At 44.4% G+C, this 25808-nt stretch overlaps 1 protein-coding gene across 2 annotated transcripts in view; it reads left to right on the forward strand.

Annotated features, from left to right (window-relative positions):
• Window positions 1-15146: 15146 nt before the first annotated feature.
• DCUN1D4 (defective in cullin neddylation 1 domain containing 4) overlaps window positions 15147-25808 on the forward strand; it is a 72706-nt gene continuing 62044 nt past the window's right edge. The window contains exons 1-2 of one of the 2 annotated variants that reach the window (XM_040966473.1): window positions 15147-15225; window positions 15400-15460. In XM_040966473.1, the coding sequence (XP_040822407.1) occupies window positions 15220-15225; window positions 15400-15460 (67 nt within the window). In that variant the 5' untranslated portion in view covers window positions 15147-15219. Of the gene's footprint in view, window positions 15226-15399; window positions 15461-25376; window positions 25495-25808 lie in introns of those variants that run through there. The other variant, XM_040966477.1, reaches the window with a different exon arrangement.

The raw sequence follows: 25808 nt of genomic DNA on the forward strand, positions 1-25808 counted from the left end.
TGGGTGTGGCCTAGTAGGGAAATAGTGGGCACCTCCCGCAGGGTTACCACCCTCACTGGACAGCACAAAACCCAGGCTAGGAGCAGGGGTGGCTTGACAGAAAGGCACCTGCCAGTGGGTGTATGGGCTGGATAATAGGTTGGTTGGGTTGAACCAGGCTTCAATGTCCATTGACGTGTGCGAGAGCTACTTGGGATGTGGGACAGACTGGACAAGCCTGCAGTGCATACTGGCAAGCATGGGAACCAGGGTAGGGGGCAGAACTGGTAGGGGTTTTGGGGAGTCGCCTCAACTAGGCTGCAGCTCCAACTGGTTTGCATGAAGACCGAGTATGAAGTGGGTAGAATCAAACTGGACTACAACACCCATTGGTTCACAAGGAAGACAGGGCTGGAAGCCGAACGGACCCAGTAATCGCAACGACCAGCATATGCATAAGCTGATTGGTGTGACGAACAGTGTTGGAGTCTGTACTAGCAAACTCACTCAAGAATCAGATCTGGGATCAACTCAGATGAAGTTTCTTTGGATATTTCTTGAACTGAACTGCTGATCTTGGAACCCCAACCATCAAGAGACTGTCAGCCAGTGGACTCTGAATAGGTTTCATTACGGTTGGGACGGAGAGATTGGCAGCAATCCAGAACTGATGAACTATCAAAACTGTATGAGCAGGACCCTTGGAGCGCGCCTCATGTTGGGGATGGGGGATGGGTGGGAGGTAGGGTGGGGCTTTCCCCTTTGTTACTCCCCTAACCCTAGATACAGGGCAAAATGATTAAAAAAAAAAAAAAAAGTTGCATCCTTAGGGTTGTACCCTGTGGCATAATTGGTAAAGCCATCACCTGCAGTGGTGGTATCCCACATAGGCACCAGTTGAAGTCCTGGCTGCTCCATTTCCAGTCCAGATCCTTGCTAATGTGCCTGGAAAAGCAGTGGAAGATGGCCTAAGTACTTGTTCCTGGCTCCTGGCTTTGGAGCATCTAGCTCCAGCTATTGTGGCCTTTTGGAGGAATGAATCAGTGATTATAAGATCTCTTTCCCTCTCTGCCTCTCCCTCTCTCTCTGTAACTCTGCATTTCAAATAAAATAAATAGATCTTCAAAAAAAGTAAATCTGTAATAGTGTAAGAATATAGGAAAGTATAACTATTATCAGATCATCAGTGATTTTGCATGTTTCTGAGAATATTATTGAGAAATTTATAAAAAGCAGCACAGAGATTAAGAATGGAGAAGTGGATTTAGCACTTGGCTAGCTTCATTCACACCTCTTCATCCATCTCTGATTTCAATGCCACTTGGCACACACTGTATAACTATATGGTTTTCTAACTTTAAATTTCTTAGATGCACTGGGAGCTTTCCCAGTTCTTCTGGAGTCCGTATGGAGCTGTAGAGTAATAACCCTAGTCTCAAACAGTGGGGACTTTTCCTAGCTGATACTGGCAGGGGTGAGTAGGGAAGTGTCACCGCTTCATGTCTTTAAGTGCCGTGGACTTGAGCTCCTATCACCTCAGAGTAACCCTGAAAATGCCATCATGACTGGTTTTCATCTTTGGATTTTTTCCCCTTCTCTCTCTGCTTCCCTGAATCACCTCCAGAATAAATTGTTTTCTCCTGTCAGCTGGCTTCAGGTTCTGTTTGTGTGAGAACTCAATGCAAGTCAATGGAGAATCAATGGCTGAGAAAACTGCAGCCTGAAATTGTTGCAGAGGTAAGTAGATTTTCAGGGGTATTGGAAGGCCAGCGTCAACAGATAGCAAAGGCCAAATGGAGGCCTTGTAAAGCTCAGAGGGTAATTAATTAACATTCGTCATTCAAAATTGAACTTAAATGGATTCTCCCTTGTGTCAGATTTCTTAGGAGCCCAGCTCTCAGGAACATATTCACTGAGTAGTTTGGGAGACATTGCTTAAGACCGTGGAGTTGAGAGCTAGTGAACACTAGTAAACGCTTCAGCACCCTAACTCGGGATGTAGCTGTTCTTATCCCCTGCTCTCAAGGTACAGAATGAATAGCTAAAGAATGGCCCTTGGTGGAGGAAAACACCCACAAACATGACAAGTTTAGGTTTTAGGGGTAACATCACATATAACAGAATGGAACATAACAGAAATTGACATAGGCAGTAACTTATAGGCGCAAATAACCACGTTATATATGTATCTGCTCTTGCATCAGGGAATCCCACTGATTATGAAGCTGAGTTTATGGACACCTTGCTAAGTATGAAATATCACCATGACCTTGGCAGGGCCTCAGTAGGTTATCCCAAGGGGAGAGTTCAGAAAAGGGCCTTATAAGGCCTGCAGGGCTGGACTTTGTCATAGGTTGGGTTTAGGAAAGATATTCATAGAAGTTATAAGCCTGGAACACTTCTGGAACTGTCCAGAGATTTTGGAGTAGACAATTCCATGTGGAATTATTGTTGCTATGTTATTATCTTGGAATATATGGTTCTGAATGAGCTAGTGTTAAAAATAATTTGGATTGAGATAGTTTATTTTGCATATTGTGGTTTGGTAGTTTTGTTTGCAAACCACTTTGCAGATAATGTGTTCCATTTCTTTTTTGGTAGTAGTATCATGCACAATGTCAGAGTAAGCACTTAATGAATGAGTAAATAAACTAATGAATTAATTTTAAAAAAAGACAATCAATAATGAAGTGGAGGTTGCCAAGGTTTATATATGAAAACAATCAGCAGCAGAACTTGATAAAATCACCTCCCTTATTGTTCGGTTTAGTAGAGCTTGTTTGGGACCAGGTATGCTTGAATGTTAACAAGCTGAAGAAATGGGACCTTACAAGTATCTCTGGGACTTGGTGAAACAGGACAGATAACTGAACCAAAGCAATCGAGAATGACCAACACTGGGGGCAGCACAGTGGTATAGCACTGTGGCACTACCTGTGGCACTAGCATCCCAAATAGGTGCCAGTTCTAGTCGCAGCTGCTTCACTTCTGATCCAGCTCTGTGCTTATGATCTGGGACATCAACAGAGGATGGCTCACGTTCTTGGCTCCTGTAACCGTGTGGGAGACCTGGAGGAAATTTATCTCCAGCTTCAGATCAGCTCAGCTCCAGCTGTGGCAGTCTTTTGGAGAGTGAGCCAGTGGATGAAAGATCTCTCTCTGTTTCTCATTCTCTCTATAAGTCTCCTTTTCAAATAAATGTTTGTTTAAGAATGTTATATCCTGGGCCTGGCACTGTGGCATAGTGGATAAACCTGCAGCCTGTGTCGCATCTCATCTCGGCATTGGTTTGAGTCCCAGCTGCTCTGCTTGAAGTACAACTACTAATGGGCAAGGGAAGGTACCAGATGATGACACAAGTGCTTGGGCTCCTGCACTAACATGAGAGACCTGGAGAAGCCCCTGGCTTTGGAATGGCCCTGCTCTGGCCATTGCAGTCATTTGGAAAGTGAACCAATGGGTGGAAGACCTTTGTCTATGTTCTTTCCCTCTCTGTACCTTTGCCTTTCAAGTAAATACATAAGAGTACACTTGAGATGACCTGGTCTTGCTATAGTGTGAAATATGCTGGTTGGTTATTTGTAGTAACAATGAAATGCCTGCTTGAATGCTTTAAAAAATGGAGGTGAAATTCCCAGCACATCATGTTAGTCATTTCAAAGTGGCTTCTGGAATTTAATATATTTACAATGTTGTGTGATAACCACTTCTGTCTAGTTCCTAAAATTCTTATCACCCTGTATCCATTAAATAGTCATTTTCTACTCTGCCTTTTTCCTAGCTCCTGGCAACCACCAATCTGTTCTCTGTCTCAATGGATTTACAGGAATGCTTCCTATGAATGGATTCATACAATATGTGACCTTTCATGCCTGATTCCTTTCACCAAAATATTTCCAAGATTCATCCACATTAAAGCTCATCCACATTGCATGTAACAGCACTCCATTCCTTTTTGTGACTTATGATATTCCATTATATATACACTACAATTTGTGTATTTATTCATATGTCTGTGAACATTTGGGTTGTTTTCCTCTTTTATTGGTCCTCCCGTCCCGCGGAAGAAATCACCCGACACTTGAGAGAGAGTCTTTATTCAAAGAGAGGCGCTTTATTCAAATCTTCCGTTAAAAACCATTATGACCGTTAATTCCATTACGCTCCAGCCCCTCCCCTGAAAAGCCCCCCGCTTATCTGTCAAACTTGTCCAATCAGCTTAAAGATCACCAAGGCACACCAATCAGGGCAAAGGGCCAGTCACAGGAGAGGAAATTGTCAGTGCCCCCAACACTCTTTTGTCTATTGTAAAAAGTGCTGCGACTCATATGCAAGTACTTGCTTAGGTACTGTCCTCAGTTCTTTTGGGCATATACCTAGGAGTAAAATTGTCAAGTCAGATATAATTCCGTTTGATTTTTTTTTGAGAAACTGCCCAGCTGTTTTCTACAGTGGCTGAGCGGTCTACATTCCCGCCAGAAATGCATTAGGAACCCTATCTCCCCACATCCTCTAACAGCTGTGATGTTCTGCTTTTGTTTTTGTTCTGAATTGTAACCCTCCTGGTAGGTGTAAGGTGGCATCTCATTGTGGTTTTGTTTTACCTTTACTTAATAACTAATGATGCTGATCATCTTTTTTATTTGTAGATTATTTGTGTATCTTCTTTGGAGGAATGTCTATTTAATTCTCTTCTCTATTTTATACTTTGGGTTTGTTTTTGATTTTGAATTATAAGAGTATTTTTAATAGATTCTGATTTGATTTTCAAATATGTCGCTCATTCTATTTGTTCTAGATAAATTGGGAACATACAAAATTATGTTTATATTAAAAGTGATTTTATGCCTTTGCATTCTAACTTTCTCGAGTGACAGACCTGGTTAGAGCCCTGTATACATGAATGCCTATGCCATTTATTGTCCCACTCCTAATCTTAATTAGTCTGTGTAAACAAGCAACTCCTAGCAATATTATTTTTTTTAAAGATTTATTTATTTTTATTGGAAAGGCAGATTTACAGAGACAGGGAGATACAGAGAGAAAGCTCTTATATCCACTGGTTCAACCCCAAGTGGCTGCACAGCCGGAGCTAAGTAGAGCCAAAACCAGGAGCCAAGGGCTTCTTTTGGGTCTCCCACACAGACACAGATCCCAAGGCTTTGGGCCGTCCTCTGCTGCTTTCCCAGGCCACAAGCAGGGATCTGGAAGGGAAGTGGAGCAACTGGAATACGAACCAATGCCCATACGGGATCCTGGCACTTGCAAGGTGAGGATTTAGCCACTGGGCTATCATGCCAGACCTAGAAGCATTACTTTATAGAGAACTGCTTTTCCAGGCAAGATGTCTAAATTCTGAAGTATAAGTGTGTACTCCTGATTGCTGGATACCAAGACCTCGTACACAGGTAGGAAATAATAACACGAGGAGAAACCAAACCACTCTCTCTATGAAATGTCCTGCTCTTCATTCCATTCTGTCATTCACCTTAGCAACATTGACATATAATTATTGATAACTTTTTCTTGTTTTCCATATCTCCCTTTGGAATATATGCTCCATGAAGATATTTTTTATTTTATTTATTTTATTTTATTATTGTTTTGATGATTTTTATATAGTTGATTAGGGTGATCGGGTCAAGGGCTACCGGAAGATGGGTGAGACCATTATTTTCACATTCTCTTTTTCCTTCTTGTATCTTGGGGAAGGGGGGGAGACAAAGGGAGAAGCCCCACCCAGTCCCCCAAATATCTCTATACTTTGGGATGGAGTATAGCCAGCTGTCAACACCCCAGGGTCCCCGATGTGGGGCATTCTCTGAGAGTCCTGCTCAAGAGGTTTTGATAGCTCAACAGTTTTGAATTACTCCTGATCTTGTCACTTCAAGCATGACGAAATCTCTCCAGAATCCACTGGCTGACATAGTCCACCTTAGGAGTCTCCATTTACTTAGTCACTGTCAACCAACACTTGGCTTTGGTAATTGATCCATTTGTTCTGTCCTCTGTACTAGCTGTCATCTGCAGACTCCAATGTACTGCCATATCCTCCATGTACATCTGGATATGCTGTCCATTGCTCCATCTAAGCCACTGAGAAGCTCAGCTCTGACACATGCGCTCCATGGTCAGACCATGGATCCTGCAATTCTCTCCATGATTGAAGTCCTGGGTCCAGCAATTCAGCTGGGTGGGATCCTCAAATAAACTTCATCTAAGGTGATCCCAGACCTCATTCTTGTGTGTGCATGCCAATATAGGGTCTGGCACAGTCTGGTAAGCCCAAATCAGCTTATGCACATGCTGGTGGTTGCAATTGCTGGGTAAGTTCTGTCTCCAGCCCTGTCTTCTACACAAACCCATGGGTATTGCAGCCCAGCCCAATCTTGCCCACCACACACTCAGTCCTAACACAAACCAGTAGGAGCTGTGGCTTAGTCGGAGCGAACCGCAATAACCCCCACCAGGCCCACCCCTGCCCTGATTCCCATGCTTGTCAGTATGTACAGCAGACTGGTTCTATCCCCCATCCCATTCAGCTGTCATACATGTCAGTGGGCCTTGAAGCCTAGTTCAACCCAACCAGCCCCGATCCAGCCCACACACGCGCTGAAGAGTGTCACTCTCTAGCCATGCCTGTCCCAGTCCTTGTTCTCAAGCTCTCCAATGAGAGTGGCAACCCAAGAGGGAGGTACCCACTGTTTCCCACTGGGCCCACTCCCAATGCTGGATCTTGCACTCTCCAGATGGTTCTGCAGTTTAGCTTGATAGAATTTTCCCCCTGTGTCAGCATCTGCCAGCTGATGCTGTGTCGAAGCCCAATCAACCCACACCCGCTCTGGCTGATACATACACCAGCAGAAACAGTCAAACCAGCCTGGCTTCCCCCTGATCCAGGTGTTGTACCCATGCCTGGCCTGGTCTGCCCCCATCCCAACTCATGCTCACTAGTGTTGGGGGGGGGGTGGCCCAGCAGTGGAGCCCCACACTGCCCCACCACCATATTCACCCCCTCTCCACTGGATCTCATGTGTGCTGGTTGGGTGCTGCAGTCCAGTCCAGCACAGCCTGCCTCACCTCGGCTTTTGCCAATGGGTACGGTAGCCTTGCAGGGCCCGGCCCACCCCTAGTTCCAGCTCATACTGGTTGGGGTTACAGCCTAGCCCAGCCCAGCCAGCCTCTAGTCCTGGCCATCATGTGAACTGGCTTGTGTTGTGGCCCAACCCGGCCTGACCCAGACTCCATTCTGGTCCTCGGATTTGTCAGAGGGTGATGTGAACTGCCTTGGTTGCTCTGACCCATCTTGGCATAGTCCCTCCCATGTCTTGACCTTTGCCTTTGGATGATATAGTCAGGGCTAACCTGGCCTTCCCCAGTCCCAACTCTCACTGGTGGGTACTGGAACCTGGCCCACTTGGTCGGCTCCTATCTTTGGCTCATGCAAACTATTAGGTATGACAGCCTAGTCTGGCATGACCTACGCGCTAGCCTGGTTTCTGCACTTGCCAGTGAGCTAAGGTTTGCTTGGTCCTGTCCTGTATTCTCCCTTCCAAAACCAATGCACAAATTTGCCAACAGTTGGAGCTACTTTATCCAGATTGCCTGACCCCCAGGCCTGGACCATGTGCTCACCAGCAGGAGCTATTTGCTGCTAGGGTAGTTTTCCAACTTCTCCCACTCAGCCTACTCCTAGACCCAGATCCCATGCATGCCAGCAGGTGCTAGGCCCTTGCCTGGCATAGCCTGCCCCTCCATCTTGGCCTTTTATGAGCTGGTGAATGTTGCTGCCTGGTCCGTCCCACACCCTATTTTAGGACGCTCATGTGGGTGCTGCAGACTGGACCTGCCCAGACTATTCTCAGTCCCCTATGGTAGGTTCCATTTTCATACCTAGTTCAGCCATCACCACCCTTACTTTTAATTAGGGTTTGGCCCACATATTCCCCACAGAATTTATCCCCTGACCTGGTTCTCTCGCATGCTAGTTAGTGTCATTGCCCTGCCTAATGTGACCCATCCCTTGTTCTGACATTTAGTGTAAAGACCTTTACACGTTCAGCTCTTACACTTAGGTCTATGATCTGTTTTGAGTTAACTTTGCATATAGCATGAGGCAGCAGTAATAGCTCAACTTTATCATTAGGCTGAGGATACCTAGGTGTCCTGGTACAATTTGTTAAAAAGACTATCCTTTCATTTCAAATTGTTTTGGCATTCTTATTGGAAATTAATTGCCCATAAACACTCACATTTTTATTTCAGTGCTCTCAATTTTATTCCATAAATCTATAAATCTAACATTATGTCAATACTATACTGAACTGATTGTTGTAGTTTTGTGGTAACTTAAAATCTGCAAGCAGGATGAACCTCCTTGAATTTCCATATTTGAATTTTTATCTGTTTTATTTGTTGCTAAGTCCTGAGAGTATAGCATAGTGCATTGTACATAATAAATGCTACAGAATTGTTACTTGATCAAATGAATATATTCTGATAATAGAACAATAAAATCAATTATGAAGATTTAAACAATTTTTGCTAAATATTTCTTTCCTTGGGCCCAGCCTGATGTCTCAATTGGCTAATCTTTTCCCCTCCAAGCATGTGGGCACCAGTTTCTGTCCCAGAAGCTCTACTTCTCATCCAGCTTCCTGCTTATGGCCTGGGAAAGTGGAGGAGGATGGCCTGAAGTCTTGGGACCCTGCACCTGTGTGGAAGAACTGGAAGAAACTCCTAGCTTCAGAATGGCTAAGGTCTGGCCATTGTATCCATATGGGGCATGAACCAGCAGATGAAAGATCTTTCAGTTTCTCCTTCTCTGTATAAACCTGCATTTCTAATAAAAAATAAGTGAATCTTTTTAAAAATGTCCTTTTCTCTGCTCTCCTGGAAACAACACACATTTTGTGGTGGGGGAGGGCAACTGCCACTTCCCTACTAGCTTCATAATGTTCTCTTGGAGCCTCCAATCGTAGTATCAAATGCCCTCACCCCAGAAGAAAGCATATGATTCAGACCTAGACAATTTTGTTTCATCTCCTACCATATTGCTGGGCTTAGCTACAAGCAAGCGATTTACGCCCTGTCAAGTAGAATTCTGTTCTGAGATGACACATTTTAAGGAATGAACCTAAACTACAAGATGAAAAATGTGCAACATAACAAACAAACAAAAACCATCAGTACAATAAAACAAGTGAAAACCTGGATGAAAGGAGACATAAAAGCATGTCTTGTTGAGTTCTGGGTCCTAGAGCTAGTTGACCCTGAAGCTGAACTATGTTGTGGAATGTGGCCATATTCTTTGATGTATACAATAGACTCTAGTTAACTTAAACGCATGAAAAACTCCATGGGAGAGAACTGAGAGTTCACAGGATGCTGGAAAGGTTGAAAAGCCTAGTTCAAGCATGAAACAGTCAAAAGTGTCATCAAGGTCCTACCGTGCAGAAGTGCTCTGCTTGGTGTGTTGCTGTTGGCACCATGCTCTCCACATACTTCCAGCCCATGCCAGATTCTGTCATCTTGCATTCTCTTTGCCATTGGATTCTCAGGTGTTTTTGTTTTTGTTTTGTTTTGTTTTGTTTTAGCAGTCATGTGTTTTTCTCTAATTTCCTCTTGTACCTTTGCACCATATTCTTACAATGTAAAGTCCTGGGCAGGAACATCAGCTTTTCTTCTGGGGCCTCAGGTCAGCTGCCCTGTTTCCTCTCAATACCACAGCCAGTGCTCAATAAACACCTTTTCTTCACTATTACACCTGCTTTAACTTGCTTTCGTTATGTGGCCCAAAACAATCATGCAAATATGACTTTCTACAAATCTAAACTGTACTGTTGAAGTTTTGTCATTTGTAGCAGAAGAGACAGTGAGAGGAAGTAAAAGCAATAGGATCAGCTCTCACAATTTATGGAATTTTTACTGAATCCTGGGATTAGTACTTTATATACCATATTAGCTTCTTACAATTGCTAAACTTTGTCTCAGGCAAAAGGCTGAGAAGCAATAGTTTTTTACAACTGCTGTAACAAATTCCCACATAGATAGTACACATTCTGAATCAGAAGTCCAAGATGGATCTCATGGGGTCTAAAGTCTAAAGACTCTGGGGGAATCCAATTCCTTGCCTGGTTCAGCTTCTAGAAGCATGGAGTGCATATGTGAATACCCTTGTCTATGTTTTAGTCCTCTCACTCAGCCTGAGTTAGGCAGCACTATTGTGGATGCTCTAGTTGGAATGGTGTGCTCCTCTCACAGTATCATACAGAGATAGGACCCTTAGGAGATGATTAAGTATCATTTTTTTTAGGTTTTTTTTTTTCCAATTGGAAAGGAAGATACACACAAAGAGAGAGAGATAAAGAGAGAGAGATCGATCTTCTGTCTGCTGGCTTACTCCCCAAATGGACACAACAGCTGGAGCTTAGTGAATCCAAAGCCAGGATCTGGAAGCCTCTTCCAGATTTCCCATGGTTGCAGGATCCCCAGGACTTAGGCCATCCTCTGCTGCTTTCCCAGGCTAAAGGCAGGGAACTGGATGGGAAGTGGAGCATCTGCGATGTTAACTGGTTACCATAGGGGGATGTGGACACTTGCAGTCACCCTCAATTAAAAGATTACCCAATTGAGCCATTGCACTGGGCCCTTAAGTATCATTATTGGAGGGTTTGGGAAGGTGGCTGCTGGATCCAGCTTCCTGTGAATGTGGATGCTGAGAGGCAGCAAGTGATGGCTCCATGTGTTGGGTGCCTGCTGCCCACGTGAGAAATGTGGATTGAGTTCCTGGCCTCTGGCTTTGGCCTTGGCCAAGCTCTGGTCCCTGCAGGTGTGTGGGCAGTGAACCAACAGATGATCTCTCTCTTTCTCTCTCTGTTTGCCTCTCAAATAAATGGATGGAAATTTAAAAGCATGTGACATAACTAGCTAGGTCCACTTTGTCCTGTCTTCCACCATTTGAGCACACAGTGCTTATCCGCTTTGCCTTTCTCACTTCTGCCACATGAAGACACAGTAAGAGACCCCTGGCCAGACACTGCATGCCTTTATCTTACACTTCCCAGCCCCTTCCCAGCTTCCAGAGACTAAGAAATAAATCTTTATTCTTTATAAGCACTTGGTCTGTGGGTATTTTGTTACAGCCGCTTGCACGGACTCAGTGCCTCTTTTAAAGATAAGCAATTCTTGTGCAGAGAGACCTGATAAGTGAGAGTCAACATTCAGGACTTGACTTCATTCCAAACACTTAGATGGGGGAACTTTTTGCAATCTCTCTACCTGACTTCAACAGATTTGCTTAATTCTGTAGTCTTGGTGATGAAAGTTAAGGTTGGGTTTAGAGAGATGTACCACCTTTTAATTTCTCCTCCCATCTAATGAACTGTGGCAAAGAATCCTAACTTTTGGAACTCTTGGATCCCCAGATGTTGTAGAGAAAAGCAAGCTAATTCTGTGATGCTTATTCCCAAATGTTGGTGTAGGCAGCTGCCCCCATGGGGACCGTCTAGAGTTTGAGTCAATAGTGTCTGGCTTAAGACATGAGGTCCACACAAGCCCTAAATACCAGCTTCTTTAAAAAAAAAAAAATATATATATATATATATATTTATTAATTGCATTGCATTATGTGACACAGTGTTATGGGCACTGGGATTCCCCCCACCCCTCCCCGAACCCTCTCCCCATGGTGGATTTCTCTACCTTGCTGCGTTACCACAGTTGAAATTCAGTTAAGATTCTTTCATTGGAAGTATTTACCAAGCATAATGCCCAGTGTCTTATTATCTTAGTGGGTTCAACGATTTCTTGGTGAGACCATCTCTGGTCTGAAGGTAAAGCCAGCAAATTATCATCCCAATCAATTAAAAGCCCGAACATAACATTAACAGCCATTTACAACCTTATGGCATTAATTGATGTGGTATTAATAGTATGTTGATAGAAAATGCGGTTTCTTTACTACATCCTGTGACTTCTACACAGACATTTCAATTTTTGGTTTATATTCAACTTGATTCCATATTTATCAGTTTAGGTACAGTACATTTTTTTTAGGATGGGTGTGCAGAGAAATCCCCAATACCCCAGTGAGGTGTAACTAATCTTTGTGTCCTACCTAGTGAGGCATGATTGGATCCACGCTGGCCATTTCCTGTCTGATTCTAAGCTTTCCTTGTTGTTGTCTGTCCAGTCTAGATTTTTGTTTGTTTGTATGTATGTTCATTTGTTTTGAGGGGTTACTGGAGCGATCCTAATGGTCACCGCGAGGGAGGGTGGGGCCCCAGAGCCGGAGCCAGGCAAGGACCAGAGAGAGCTCGCCTCCCTAGTCCCAAAGGAAGTTTATTATTCTTCTGTTTCTGCAGATCGCTCAGGACTCCTGGCCGTCATTCCGATGGTTCTGGATTCTGCACGGCAGAGTTTGGACTTCTTCCATCCCCTGTGGAGGCTCCAGATGGGGGTGGGTGACCTCAGAGTTCTTGGCCTCCAAAGGCACTCCTATTCCCCGTGGTCTCCTTAGCGGTTGGGATGTAGTCCCTGGTGTCCGTGTTGATGGTCCTTGGTGAGGAGCTAATACCAGCTTCTTTAACAACATCAAGAGCAGGAGCAGCGTGAGACACAGTCTGAAGTCCTGCAGTTGGAGATATCTGCCCAGAACAATGACTGCCCTTAATGTGGGAATGATACAAAGACCAAAGGGAAAGCAGACTGAGGTGGGCTCACAAAACCACAGAGGATTTTGCATTACATGATATTCCTTGAGAAGGCCCTAATGGAAATGAAGCACAAAGCAAAATCTAGCTTTAGCATTCTGCTATAGACTTTCAGATCAGACCTGGAAAGCACCTGATCTTAAAGGCTGCCCACTGAGCTCAAAGCACGTAGAGTAAAAAGCTGCCAACTCCTGCCGTTGTGAAATCAATCCCTTCAGCAAACAATAGCGAAGTTGTAGACCAACCAGAATCACCTGTTAACATCAGCACAACTCCAAGGCTGCAAACGCTCAGGGACAGTAGACACCCACAGGTGATCTTCGTGGGTGAGGAGAGTCATATGAAAAGGCACCCTATCCCTCCAGCCTTCAGCACTTCTCCCAGCCACAGTGAGTGAGCAGAGTCCATCAAATCTGGATGTATGGTCTATTTCCTAAGTGTCTGTTGTCTGCCGGACACAGCACTAAAGCCCTGAAGATGGAGTCTTTGCTCAAATGGAAAGGAAGTTCTGGCCTGGCACCGTGGCCTAGCGGCCAAAGTCCTCACCTTGAACGCACCGGGATCCCATATGGGCACTGCTTCTAATCCCGGCAGCCCTGCTTCCCATGCAGCTCCCTGCTTGTGCCCTGGGAATGCAATTGAGGATGGCCCAAAGCCTTGGGACCCTGCACCCATGTGGGAGACCTCTGGAAGAGGTTTCTGGATTCTGGCTTTGGATCAGCACAGCACTGAGCCTTGCGGTCACTTGGGGGAGTGAATCATCGGATGGAAGATCTTTCTCTCTCTCTCTCCTCCTCTCTGTGTATCTGACTTTGCAATAAAAATAAAATAAATCTTAAAAAAAAAAAAAAGGAAAGGAAGCTCCAGGGAGCAAGAGTGTTTGTCATGGAAGAATAAGGTCTGGCACACATAACTGATTCCTTCTCCTGCATTGGCCCAGGCTTGGTAGGAAGAACAGCTGGATGGAACCTAGTTTAGTGGCCAGGACTCTCCCAGCTGTTATGTGGCTAATCTCTAATGGGGACAATGGCAACAGGTTATAGTGCCAGCCGGGAGACCAGTTGCCTTGAAGCTATACCGGGCTGTGAGAGCCACTGGAACTGGGGATCAAAGTATCATCAGCACAAGGCCATTGAATGGATGGCTCCTGGTGCCTGGCAAGTTCCTCACTCACACCCAGCTCATCTCACTATTCACGGGACTCAGCTCAACTCCTCAGAGGAAGCCCTCTCCCACCACTCATTTCCTGTGTGGATCATATCCATAGTCTTGACTGGTCTATTTAGGCTTTTGGGACAAGTCAGTAGGAGCTGATCCCCTTGGGTGGACAGTGTCAGTGTGTATAGAATGCCATAGGCCTTGTGGTGGACAAACACTGCTTCCCACCATGGCTCAGGGGTGGTTACTGGGGTCTAAGTGGGTTTTCAGCTGCCCTTCCTCCATGATCTTTTATATAGTGCACAAACTGTACAACTGAACACAGCTGCTGGGCCAGGTCCCCTCGGTAGATGCTCTCAGAAAAACTATCCATTTTCCTCTGCCTTCTTGCTAAAATGGCAGTTTCGTTTTGCTAACATGATTATTTAAGAAATGTGTTGGGACTTCTGTTGTGGCACTTGCAATGCTGGAGTCCCAGCGGTGTTACTTTCGATTCAGTTCCCTGCTAATACACCTGGGAAATCAGTGGAGGATGTCCCAAGAGCTCGGGCCCCTGCACTCATGTGGGAGAGCCAGGAGAAGCTCTGGGCTCCTGGCCTTGGCCTGGCCCAGCCCTGGCCATTGTGGCCATTTGAGGAGTGAATCAGTGGGTGAAAGACCTCTCTCTCCTTGTTCCTTCTCCTCTGTTACTGCCTTTCAAATAAATCTAAAAAAAATCTATCTTCAAAAGGAAATGTGTCCTGTCAGCATGTAAGTCCCACCAGGACAGCATCATGATCTGTTTTACTCATTATGTTCTTCCTATAGTCTGGCAAAGCCCGTGGCATCTGGAAGGCCCCTGATAATGACTGAAACAAAAGGCTAAGTGAATGAGCATTTCCGTTTCTTCCTCTGGGCTTTTTCTGTGAGGGAGGAGCCATGATTTCTGGCAGATATGAATTTGTACAATGATTGGGTGCTTCTCCTTAATTCTCATTTGAATATTCCAGCGAAGGAGGCTACTTGGTCTGGCCAAAGCCACATGTTTACTGAAGAGGTAAGCAGCTTGACTGACAACCCCATCAAAGCTCTGTGTGCTAAATAATGGGATTAGCTGCTCCCCAAAAGAGGGGGAAGTCTTTTTGGGAGAAAGACAGGGGTTTGACAAAGCAGGAACAACCCTGGGTGCCCTGCGCTGGTCACTTGGGTGTCTGTGTCTCCTGGTCTAGGAAATAAAGGAATGTGATGAGCTTGCCTGCAGATTGTCCAGCCTCAGAATTCCACCCCTTGTCGTCTGGATTCTAGTTCTCCTCCCAGATTCCATTCTGGCGCTGCAGGTGGTTGGTGGACAAGGACATGACTCTGGGCAGCTTCAGTCAAGGAAGGCTTCATGGAGGTGAGATTTGGGGAGAGCTGAAGGTGGGGAGGCAGAAGTGACTCTAAAGAGTGAGAATGTCTCCTGGGGACTATGTTAGGTGTTATTGCTGAGATGTTTGCTGAGTCTTTTTCAATCTTTCTGTATTGAATACATCTTTATAAGGAGTAATATTTGCATTTTCTTCTCAATTAGCTTATCCAAGAACAGCAAGCTGGCCATCGACAAGGATCTGAGGGAATGAGACACTGGACAGGTACACTTTGATAAGGGCAAGCATATCCACAGGTCCTGTTATAAGAGCAGCTTTAAGGTCTATGAGGCAGGTTGATTGTGCTGGTGGCTGTTCTGTGTATTTGAATGAGGGTGACCCAGGGAGGCAGGGGGAGAAAAGAAACACATCCATTTCATGAGAGTAAACAGGCAAAGGCACTCTCACACATGGTTGGTGCTGGCAGTCAAGTTTCATCACTACACCTAAAAAACTCACACAGAATAGCTACGCAGGATTGCTGTCCAAGATTGGAGGGTTGAGGTGAACAGCAGAATGTGTGAAGCAGGATTACATCAGGAAGCAGGGAGTCGCCTGGGCGTGAGCAGCCATCCCTCTCCAGTTGATCGTCTTCCCAATCCTCTGATGACCTAGGGCCCGTCCACCAGGCCCACTGCCTAATCCCCACGACGGGATCAATTCTGTATGCTGTCCCCACAGCACCATCCTGGGACCCAGCTTTTAACCCTTTGGCCTTTATGGGACACTGAAACTGAAATCTAAATGGCAGCATCCGCCTAGAATCATTAGGATACAATAATCCTGGGGTCTGGCAGCTCCCTTTCCAACTCTTCAGCCTACCAGCTGATTTCAGTCAGTTTCAGCCCATGAAGAAGGTTGGAGAATGAACGAGTTGAAAGTGGAGAGCAGTTTTGCCCAGGGTGACCATCCACCAGGAGTTGTGGGCACCTGGAAGTGGGAGCTTTGAAAAGGGACAACAGGCTCACATGGTGCTGTGGGAGGCATGGGAGCAAGTAGCGTATAGAGCTCATCCTTGGACCCCAACATCCCTTACAGCGGCTGCACATGGACTGTCAGGAGATTTTGCTCCATTGGGGCCCCTCTCTTACATGTCCCAACCTGTGGGTTTGTTTCTGGATTCTGTAACCCATTTAACAAGGAACAGAATAAAGGTACATTCCTCAGAACAGGGGAGAATTAATGATACGTGGCCATTAATGATAAACAGAGGGAACACAGATGGGCTTTGGCTCCCAAGTTCTATGCTAAATGTGACTGCTTACTGGTGCTAGATAAACAAGCATAGCAGCCACATTAAAGTATATGCAGTGTACTGGGATGCAGCTACAGAGAGGGCAAGCCAGCCTCTGCAAAGTGCTACACCAAGAAACAATGACGTGCAGATCTGCAGCCGACCTGCTGGGGTTTCATTGTAATTTTTGGCAAGTAGCTTATCTATGCTTAAACTTCTCTACATGCAAAATGCATTTTACAAGAGCATGTACCTCATGGGACTGCTGTGTGGAGACGGGGAGGGGGAGTGGTTAACAGGAGGATTTAGAACGACACCTGGTGAAATGCAAGTAGTCCTTACTGTTTGTCAGTATTTCTGTCACTCGAACTATTATCTGTCGATTTGAGTTGTTTCCCAGTGCTGATGTTATAAAATGCGCATGGAGGTTTACAACAGATTAAGGTTGTGGTAAGAAAGACTTGAATTCAGGAAAAGTGATTATAAGGTGACGGCATGAATAATAAAAGAAGGGCCCAGTGTAATAGCCTGGTGGCTAAATAAATCTTCACCTTGCATCTGCTGGGATCCCATATGGGAGCCGGTTCGAGTCCTGGCTACTCCACTTCTCATCTAGCTCTGCTTGTAGCCTGGGAAAGCAGTAGAGGACAGCCCAAAACCTTGTCTCTGTAAATTCTGCCTTTCCAATAAAAAAAAAAAACAAGATTTATCTTAATTGGAAAGTCAGATATACACAGAGGAGGAGAGAAAGAGAAGAAGAACTTCTGTTCATTGATTCACTCCCCAAGTGGCCGAAATGGCCTCTTCCGGGTCTCCCACTCAGATGTAGGGTCCCAAGGCTTTGGGCCATCCTCGACTGCTTTCCCAGGCCACAAGCAGGGAGCTGGAAGGGAAGTGGAGCAGTTGGGACACATACCGGCACCCATATTAGGAACCCGGTGCATGCAAGGCGAGGAGTTTAGCCACTAGCCTTCCGTACCAGGTCTTAAGATAAATCTTAAAAATAAAAGAAAGGACAAAAGAGAAGTAAGGGGCTCAAGCTTGGATCTTCAGGATAAACTGACTTCAGCAGGAGTGAGGCAGGGAAGCTGAGAGGCCGAGTGCCACTTCTAGGACTCCCAGTGCTGCCCGGAGCTTCCATGCACTCAGGAAATGAAGGGATAAGCCATTCCGTGAATGGCTTTGCTGTTTTTTAAAATTATTATTATTTTTTTCTGTTGTTGTTGCTTGGAATGGAATGCCTGGGACTGAGTAATTTATAAAGGGAAGAAGGTTTTTTTTGGAGGGGGGGAGAAGTCTATTTTGGCTCACAGTAGCAAAGGCCAGGAAGTCTAAGAGTCTTGTTGGTGTCTGCCTGGGTTCTGGAGAGGCCCTTGGGTTGCCTGAGAACATGGTCCAAAGCGGGAGAGCAGGCAGTGCACTTGGAGACACAGCTGCGAGGAAGGGGACTTTATCTGTCACGACACACTCTCCTAGTTGCTAATCTAGGTTCAGGAGAATGGCATTCAACTTTCTTAACAATCTAATCACTTCAGGTTGTAGCTCTCAACTGTCTGTATGATGACACTGTCAAACGTCAAAGTAGCAATGAGAGAAGCCAAAGAGAGACTGTGCGTGGGTGGGAACTGGAAGGGAATACAACCTAGAAGAGGGAACAGTTTATTCTTGACATCTCTCCAAAGAGCACCTGTCTCGTTCCTCGTCTGACACCTTCATACTTCCTTGAAGATGCTCGCTCTGAGCCAAGGGCATCTCTTCTACCACTGTCCCACAGTTTGAAACTGTCTACTTTACCTGCCATTTCCCCAACAAAATGTCCCTTATTTAGGCACAGGCTCAGCTGTCAGGCATTTGAAGAAAGCTAACAAAATGAAATCAATCTCTCAGTAAGACATTACAGAAAGCACTAACTATTCCTGAAAGCCCCTCAATGTTAAAAGGGAAATACTTGTTAATGCAAATAAAAGTCTAATTTAGAAGTTCTTAAATTTAGGAGGTGATAGAGTGGGCATAGGTGGATTTTAGCCCTTTGATACAGCAACATCATTTTGAATAATTTCTTTAAGACTCCAAAATATAAAAGGAATTTACTTAAACTTAACTGGGCTGAGGCAATGTAATAAACTAAAGCCGAAGCCTAAATTGAAAGAAAATATTTTCAACAAGGTAAGCTAGTGATCTGTGTATTTGCATGTATACACAGGGATGCACATCATGTCTGCAGAGTAAATATGCTTGTGAATCCAAATTATTTTCTATTTCAATTTTGAAACCATGAGTTTTTTTCTTAAATATCTGGATTCATTGCTTTCCCCCTCACCAACATGGCTCCTGTAGTATCTTCAACTGGAAGTTCAGGCTGGAGTGTTGGGAGGCATGGGGTGGCTAGGCAACTATGGTAGAGTCTGAACTGCTTAGTCATGGGTTTTGACATCCTATAGTCTCTTCCTTTCTAGAACAGGAAGTTCTTATTTCCATAGCACACTATTATCTCAAGGAAGTCAGTGAGCATATATTTTCCACAACCCCCATCCTCCTCTTCCCTCCCCTTCTTCCTACTGCTTTCTGCTTTCTCCATCCACTCTCCCAGAATGCTTCACTTTGAGATAATGAGATGCTCGGCTGCCTTGCAGCCACCGACGTTTGGAGATGGATGGGGTCTCCTATACTGCACGGAGAGGGCTGTTAAAAAGACATTGTGTTCATGGAGGCAAGCTGGAGAAGTCGAGGAGAAGTGAAAAGCCTGACAACATCCAGAAGCCATTGTCCAAGGAAATGGTTATTCTTTCTGTCCTTCCCCTACTAGCTGAAGTAATTGAAGCCATGCTGTATTTATGGAAGTCGCTGTAAAGGTCAGGCATTGTTTAGAGTCAATTGGAAAATTATACCTTCTGAGATCAAATTAAATGCAGCATCATTAGTATTTGATTAGCTCACTGTGGAGTAAGGTGAAATACCCAATTCTATGAAGAATATGTGGTAATGAATGAGTACATACTTATTCAAATGCTGTTAATCCTCCAGATAGGTGTTATTTCTATAAAATAAAAGGCCTTATGTAAAAAGGAAAAGTCTGCCTAAACATTTTACAGCTGCGCTGCAGAAAAAGATTTACAAAAAGACTTAATACCATCCTGGTAGTCACGTATTAAAGAATCCTGAAAGTTAGAAGTAGTCTTAAAAATAAATGAAACTTAAATAAAAGATAAATGAAATTTTCTTTATATAGACAAGTGACAAAAATTCATTGTTAAATGAAATTTAAATGGAAATGCTGATGTCAAATCTAATTATAATTGGTAAATTCTTAGCTTTTCTGAGATACCTACAATGACTATTTTCATAAAGAAACAAAGCAGCATTTTCTAGAAAATTTAAAAGTACAGATTCATTTTACTTGAAATTTCCTTAAGCAGAAAAATTAGACATGTGTATCTCACACAGCTGCTTTAGAATCCCAAGGAAACCTGTGAGGTGTCGCATAACTGGCACACGTGCACTCATTCCTGCTTTCCTCCTGCACTGTCACTCATGCTCTTATAATTTTTATCTGGCTTATAGCCCTTATTTCTTCCTGGAAAAAATTATTTCCATTTTTATAGAAGGAATTGAGGCCCAGGTAACACCTTGTTCAAAGTTGTAAATGGTGGAGTCTAAATGTTAATCCTGGCTGGCTCAAGGGTAATACTTAAAAACATTTGTTTCACTTCTGGTACAGCAGATTAAACATGTTTCTAAGTGAATAATGATGCTTTCAGAGAAGGTTAATATTACTTCAAAGTACTAGGAAGATAAATCATTTATTATGGGAACATAATAGGCGTCTCCATTCATGTAGAATCCCTTATAGTTTACTACCATCTGTTTCCTTTATGAGGAAGCCATCCTCGTACATCTCCAGGAATTTTCTATATTCCTTCAAACTCTCAATTCATTCTCATTAATCTAGCTTTTTTCAATGAGTTTGAATGATGTGACATTAATATTAGGTCTTATTTTTTTCTTTGTTGTATAAAGTTTCTTCATTAGGATTTAACTTTAAGCTTAGCTCAAGTTTCACATTTAGCAATGAATGTCCACTAATAAAACATAGTGACAATAATAATAATAATTTAAAAAGTAGAAGACAAAACAAAAACCCTAGTGACAGCAGAGTAAAAGGGGTTCGCTTACAGGGAAAGGAAGATTTGGGGTGACAGACTGAATGTGCTGAGAAAGGGTTTCTTCAGGAATGTCCTCATAGGCTCAGTGAGGGAAAGGCCTACTATTGTGCTCTTTCCATTAACTGGGGCCTGATTGTATGCAAGCATTGAAAAATAAAGCTTCTTACTATCCTATTAACATCTGGCAAGTAATTATTTGCAAAACTGTTTCCAGAAAAGCAACATATGCTATGGTGACGTTCTTTGGCATTATAAGCATAAGAGATGAAATTGAGCCCCAGTAACGCAGGCGTTCCTGGCTGAAAGGTTAATAGCCGGGACCCAAACCCCTTCTCGGGGATATAGCCAAGCAGAAAACTGAAGCTAGGCATTTGGCCCAACAGTTAGATGCTTCCAAGCTGTATTGGGGGGGTGGGTTGGACACCCCTCTCTGACTTCTGATTCCAGCTTCCTGCCAGCACACGCCCTAGAAGACAGCCTTTTTGGTGCAAGTAATTGTGTTCTTTCAGCCATGTGAGTGATCTGGAATGATCTCAGCCCCTGGCTTTGGCACAGCCCAGATTTGGCCCTTGCGGGCAGTTGGGGAGTGAACCAGTAAGGAAGCTCGCTGTCTCTTTCTCCCTTTCAAAAAAAAAAAAGGGTCCTGTGGTAGGCAAAAGGCTAAATGCTCACCTTGCATGTGTTGGGATCCCATATGGACACTGGTTCGAGTCCCAACTGCTCCACTTCCCATCCAGCTCCCTGCTTTGTGGCCTGGGAAAGCAGTCGAGGATTTCCCATAGCCTTGGCACCCTACACCTGCGTAGGAGACCCAGAAAAAGCTCCGGGATCCTGGCAATGGCTCAGTTCTAGCTATTGTGGCCACTTGGGGAGTAAATCAGTGGTAGAAGATCTTTCTATCTCTCTTCTCTATAAATCTGATTTTCCAATAAAAATGATTATATCTTTTAAAAATCTAAATAAATAAATTAAAAAGTTTGGTAGAGAATTAGATTTAGCAGATCCTCATTAGTACAGTTGTCACATAATCTCATTCAGATATAGAAGAAATCTTTCTGACTCAAGCTTTTCATAATATTTGTTTATAAAGGCTGTTTGGGAGGCTAAAGAATCAACCCTGGAAAAAGTTGTGGCTTCAATATTTATTTTTACTTTTATTTATTTGATTTCTAATTTTATTTGAAAGTCAGAGAAAGAGCATACACTCCCATTTGCTTGTTCCCTCTTTTTTTTTTTTTAAAGATATACTTATTTTTATTGCAAAGTCAGATACACAGAGGGGAGAGACACAGAGGAAGACCTTTAGTCCGATGATTCACTCCCCAAGTGACCGCAACGGCCGGAGCTGCACTGACCTGAAGCCAGGAGCCTGGGAAGCAGGGCTGCCAGATTAGAACCGGCGCTCATATGGGATCTCGGCGCATTCAAGATAAGGACTTCAGCCACTAGGCTACTGCGCCGGGCCTTGTTCCCTCTTTTAGATGCCATAAGAGCCAGGGCTGGGCCGGGCCAAGAACTCCATTTCCCACTTGGGTGGCCGGTGCCCAAGTACTTGGACCAAGCATTTTAGTAGGGAGCTGGATGAGAAGTGGAGCAGCTGGAACTTAAACTGGTGCTGATATGGAATGTCAGCATCATAGGTGCTGGCTAAACCTGTGGTGCCAAAATACCAGCCTCTTACTATTTTTTAAAAGTACATTCATATCCATACTAAGTATTCTTATAAATGTATTTCTGGGGTAATGAAGGAGTCTTCAAAGAGTTAATGGAAAATGTATATTATGAAAAAATTTGAATGGATATGGATTTCCATTGTTTCTTCTCCTTTAATTCAACCTCCCCATTAAGTTTGTGAGATACTCTTGTATTTCTGGGGGAAAGATAAGGAGCTGAAGTGTGGTGGGGGGAGTATTATACACTGGACATTTGGGTCAGTTTTATTTACTAGCTGGGTGTTGATGCTCTCTAAATCTCAGCTGAGGATAATATACACCAATGGACTATTGTGAGGTTTGGTAAAATAGTTATAACTATAGCCCAATTAGTGTCTATCACATAGGAAGCATTAAAAAAAAGCAGTCATGACTTGGAAAAGGAAACTCAATTACTGAGTTTGGACAGAAAACTTTGCCTGTTCTCTATGGATACATTTACTTTGTTGTTTTGTTTTTCATTTCCATGTCCTGGAAACTCACTTGGCTTGATGTTTTATAACTAGAAAGGTACAGAAGCTCCATATATTCTCTCACTGTCATCTAAGGGTGAATTAATTCCCCCCTGTCATATGTTTTTTCTTGCTCTCTTCAAATCATACAGAACCGTATCGATCTATTTCTCTGAGAAAGCCTAACTGTAGTTCAGTCTTGAGGATGAAATTCTCCATTCTGTCCCATCCAACTCAACATGTCATAGCTGGAGTTTGTGATATCTGGGGAGAAGCTTAAAATTTTCCTGAAGAACTCTGCAGCTTTTTTTTTTTTTCTCTCACTAGATTTTTCCATAGTAAATTCTGATACAGTCTTATGGTATTTAAAATTATATCTGGTTAAAATTAACATTGTATATTTGATAAGAAAAACTATTAAATTAGGTATTAGCTTGAGGTCACTTGATTTGGTTAAAGTACTTGTGACTCGGTTTCTGGTTCCAGCTTCCTGTTAATGTGCACCTGGAGCAGCAGCAGGGATAGCACAGTCACGTGGGTCTCTGCCACCCACAGGGGAGACCTGGATTGAGTTCTGGGGCCTTAGCTTCCATCTAGCCCAACCCTGGCTGTTGTGGGCATCTGGGGGAAGTCAAACAGCAGCTGAAACATCTCTCTTCCTGTTTCTTCAAAAGAGGATTTGTATCAGGTTGCCATACTAACTTCTAAATGGGAAAGAGTGTATCTGTCCATCTTTGGAATTTGTACAGTGTGTAGGGAAAGCACCTGGCTGGAGAGTTGAGAAACTTGAGTACAAGTATTGCTTTGTTGTTGGCCAGCTGAGTGATCTGAATTAGATTTCACTCCCGTGGACATCAAGTTGAGGAAAGTGCAATCAATAGTATGCAAAATCCCTTCCAGATCTAAAATTTCCATCAGTCAACATTCAGGTTGCTGTAAGGAACAATTAAGCAGTGCCTCCTTCCAAGTGCTCTTCTAGGTGCTAGGGAAATAAAAAGGCAAACAGAGCAAGCTTCCTGACCTCAAAGGTTTTACATCTCTTGGATTATTAAGATGACTAGGTAATATTTGTAGACCATTATGTTGTCATTTTATTATACCTGTTATTCATAAAACACATGGGTTGCTGAGGTTCAGGAGACTAAGAATGAGCTATGTGTCTCTCAATCCTTAGGCTGTGACTGGCCCACTGCAAAGATCTGGGTGAATTGCTATTGCTAGGGGTATTTTTTTTTTTTACCTGAAAATAATCATACTGTCCCAGTTTACAGCAAAGCTGAGAAATGACAATAGTTGAATATTCTGGACATTTTTATGGATACCATGAATATGCCAAGGGTGTGCTGACAGCTGGGGAGCAAATTGGTCACATAGCTCCGGCACATATACGTGATTACAAAGTTTATTGCAAATCAATCAGTACAGCAAAAGGCTAGCTGAAACAAATGAACTGCAAGCTTTTCACACAAAATAACATCTCTGTCTCAAGCCCTTGAAGTATCACCAATAAGCAGTAAAACAAAACTAAACAAAAAATCCCAGAAAACTATAGAAATGTCACACACACACAGAGATTAGAAAAGTACAAATCTGCATGTCGTTAATATTCCTTAGATTTGATCAGGCCGAGAACGGCTCAGTCTGTGGATTTTCTTACAATTAAACCTGCCCACCAAGCACTTGCCCACAGTCCAGTGGTACCTATAACCTGCTCTATGTGGGCGCCAGCTGAGGTCGTGGGAGAGGCCATCCCCCTGGGGATGGGCTATTCTGGTCTCGACAAGGATCACCATTCTGTGACCAGATGAAGCCGTTCATTCATAAATGCTTGAACGCCCAAACCAGGACAGAAGTTAAGAAAAACAACACTAAAGATGCAGTTTATTCAAGACAAGTTGGGGGTTAGGAGAGACTATGGCAGTGGGAGTACTGTGGGGACACAGAACAGGTACCCGTGACCCTTGTTGGAATATCTTGCTTCCGCGTGATATTTGTGCTGATAAGAAACTTACATTTCAGAAACTGGAACCTTGAAAGTCTCGGTGGTAGAAATGTACAAAACCAAAAACGCCTGATGATTTCGTCCCTTGCAGCCCGGGGGTGCCGTTCCTTCTGAGGCGGGAAGTAGCGGGTGTCCTTACTGGACTGGAGCCTTTGTTAATGTTAACCCGCTATCAATAACGTGGTGTGATGAGTTGGTCACAAACATGGGAAGAAAAAAAAAAAAATGGAAGGGGCGGAATTTATCAACATGGTGTGAATTCTTGGAAGAACTCCAGGATCGGAATTCTCCTCAACTAACAGTCCCCCGCCTGCCCAGGGCACGGGCAGTTTCGCTTTCTGCACGCCGTGTCGGCGTCCCTGACTGCGGTGTTCTCGGAGGTCGCTTGTCCTGAATGGGCTGGTGACCTGCGGCCGAGCCACTCCCGGCGCAAAGCGCGGCCCTGGGCTCCCTGAGGTGCCGCCTGCTCGGGGCCCACGGACGTGGAGGGCACACAATGCCTGTGGAACCTTCGAAGTCTTTGTAACGAGCTCGGCTGGCACACGCGGCGGGACGGAGTGGTGTGGACTCCGGAAAGGACGCCCGTTTTCCGAAGTGTGGAGAGGACGGATCGCCACCCGAGAGGCAGGATTCCCTTTTCCATTAGAAGGTCTGCTGGGAACGAAGACGCGACGATTCCCGACACGGTTTCCTGCGGTAGGAAAAACAACAAGCTGGCCGAGAGAAGTCGGGGCTGAGTTCGGCACAGCCTGGGTCGCCCCACAGAGTCAAGCCGCTCTGCGGCGTTGCGGCACCCGTGGTGGGGAGAGCCCGACGCGGCGTGCCGGGCGCTGGGCAGGGGGACTGCCCTGCCCACTTCGTGCAACAGGAGACACCCCAGCCGCGCGTCCGCCCCGCAGTTCTCCGGGGAACACTTGGCATGCTTTGTTTCAGACGCCGACCCGTCTTTTCTCAGCGGGGCTCCAGCTCCACCAATCCCGCCCGCCGTGGGGCGGGGCTTCAGGGTCAAG

Source organism: Ochotona curzoniae, unplaced genomic scaffold (assembly GCF_017591425.1).
Source record: "Ochotona curzoniae isolate NIBS_2020 unplaced genomic scaffold, NIBS_Ocur_1.0 scaffold_4505, whole genome shotgun sequence".
NCBI lineage: Eukaryota > Metazoa > Chordata > Mammalia > Lagomorpha > Ochotonidae > Ochotona > Ochotona curzoniae.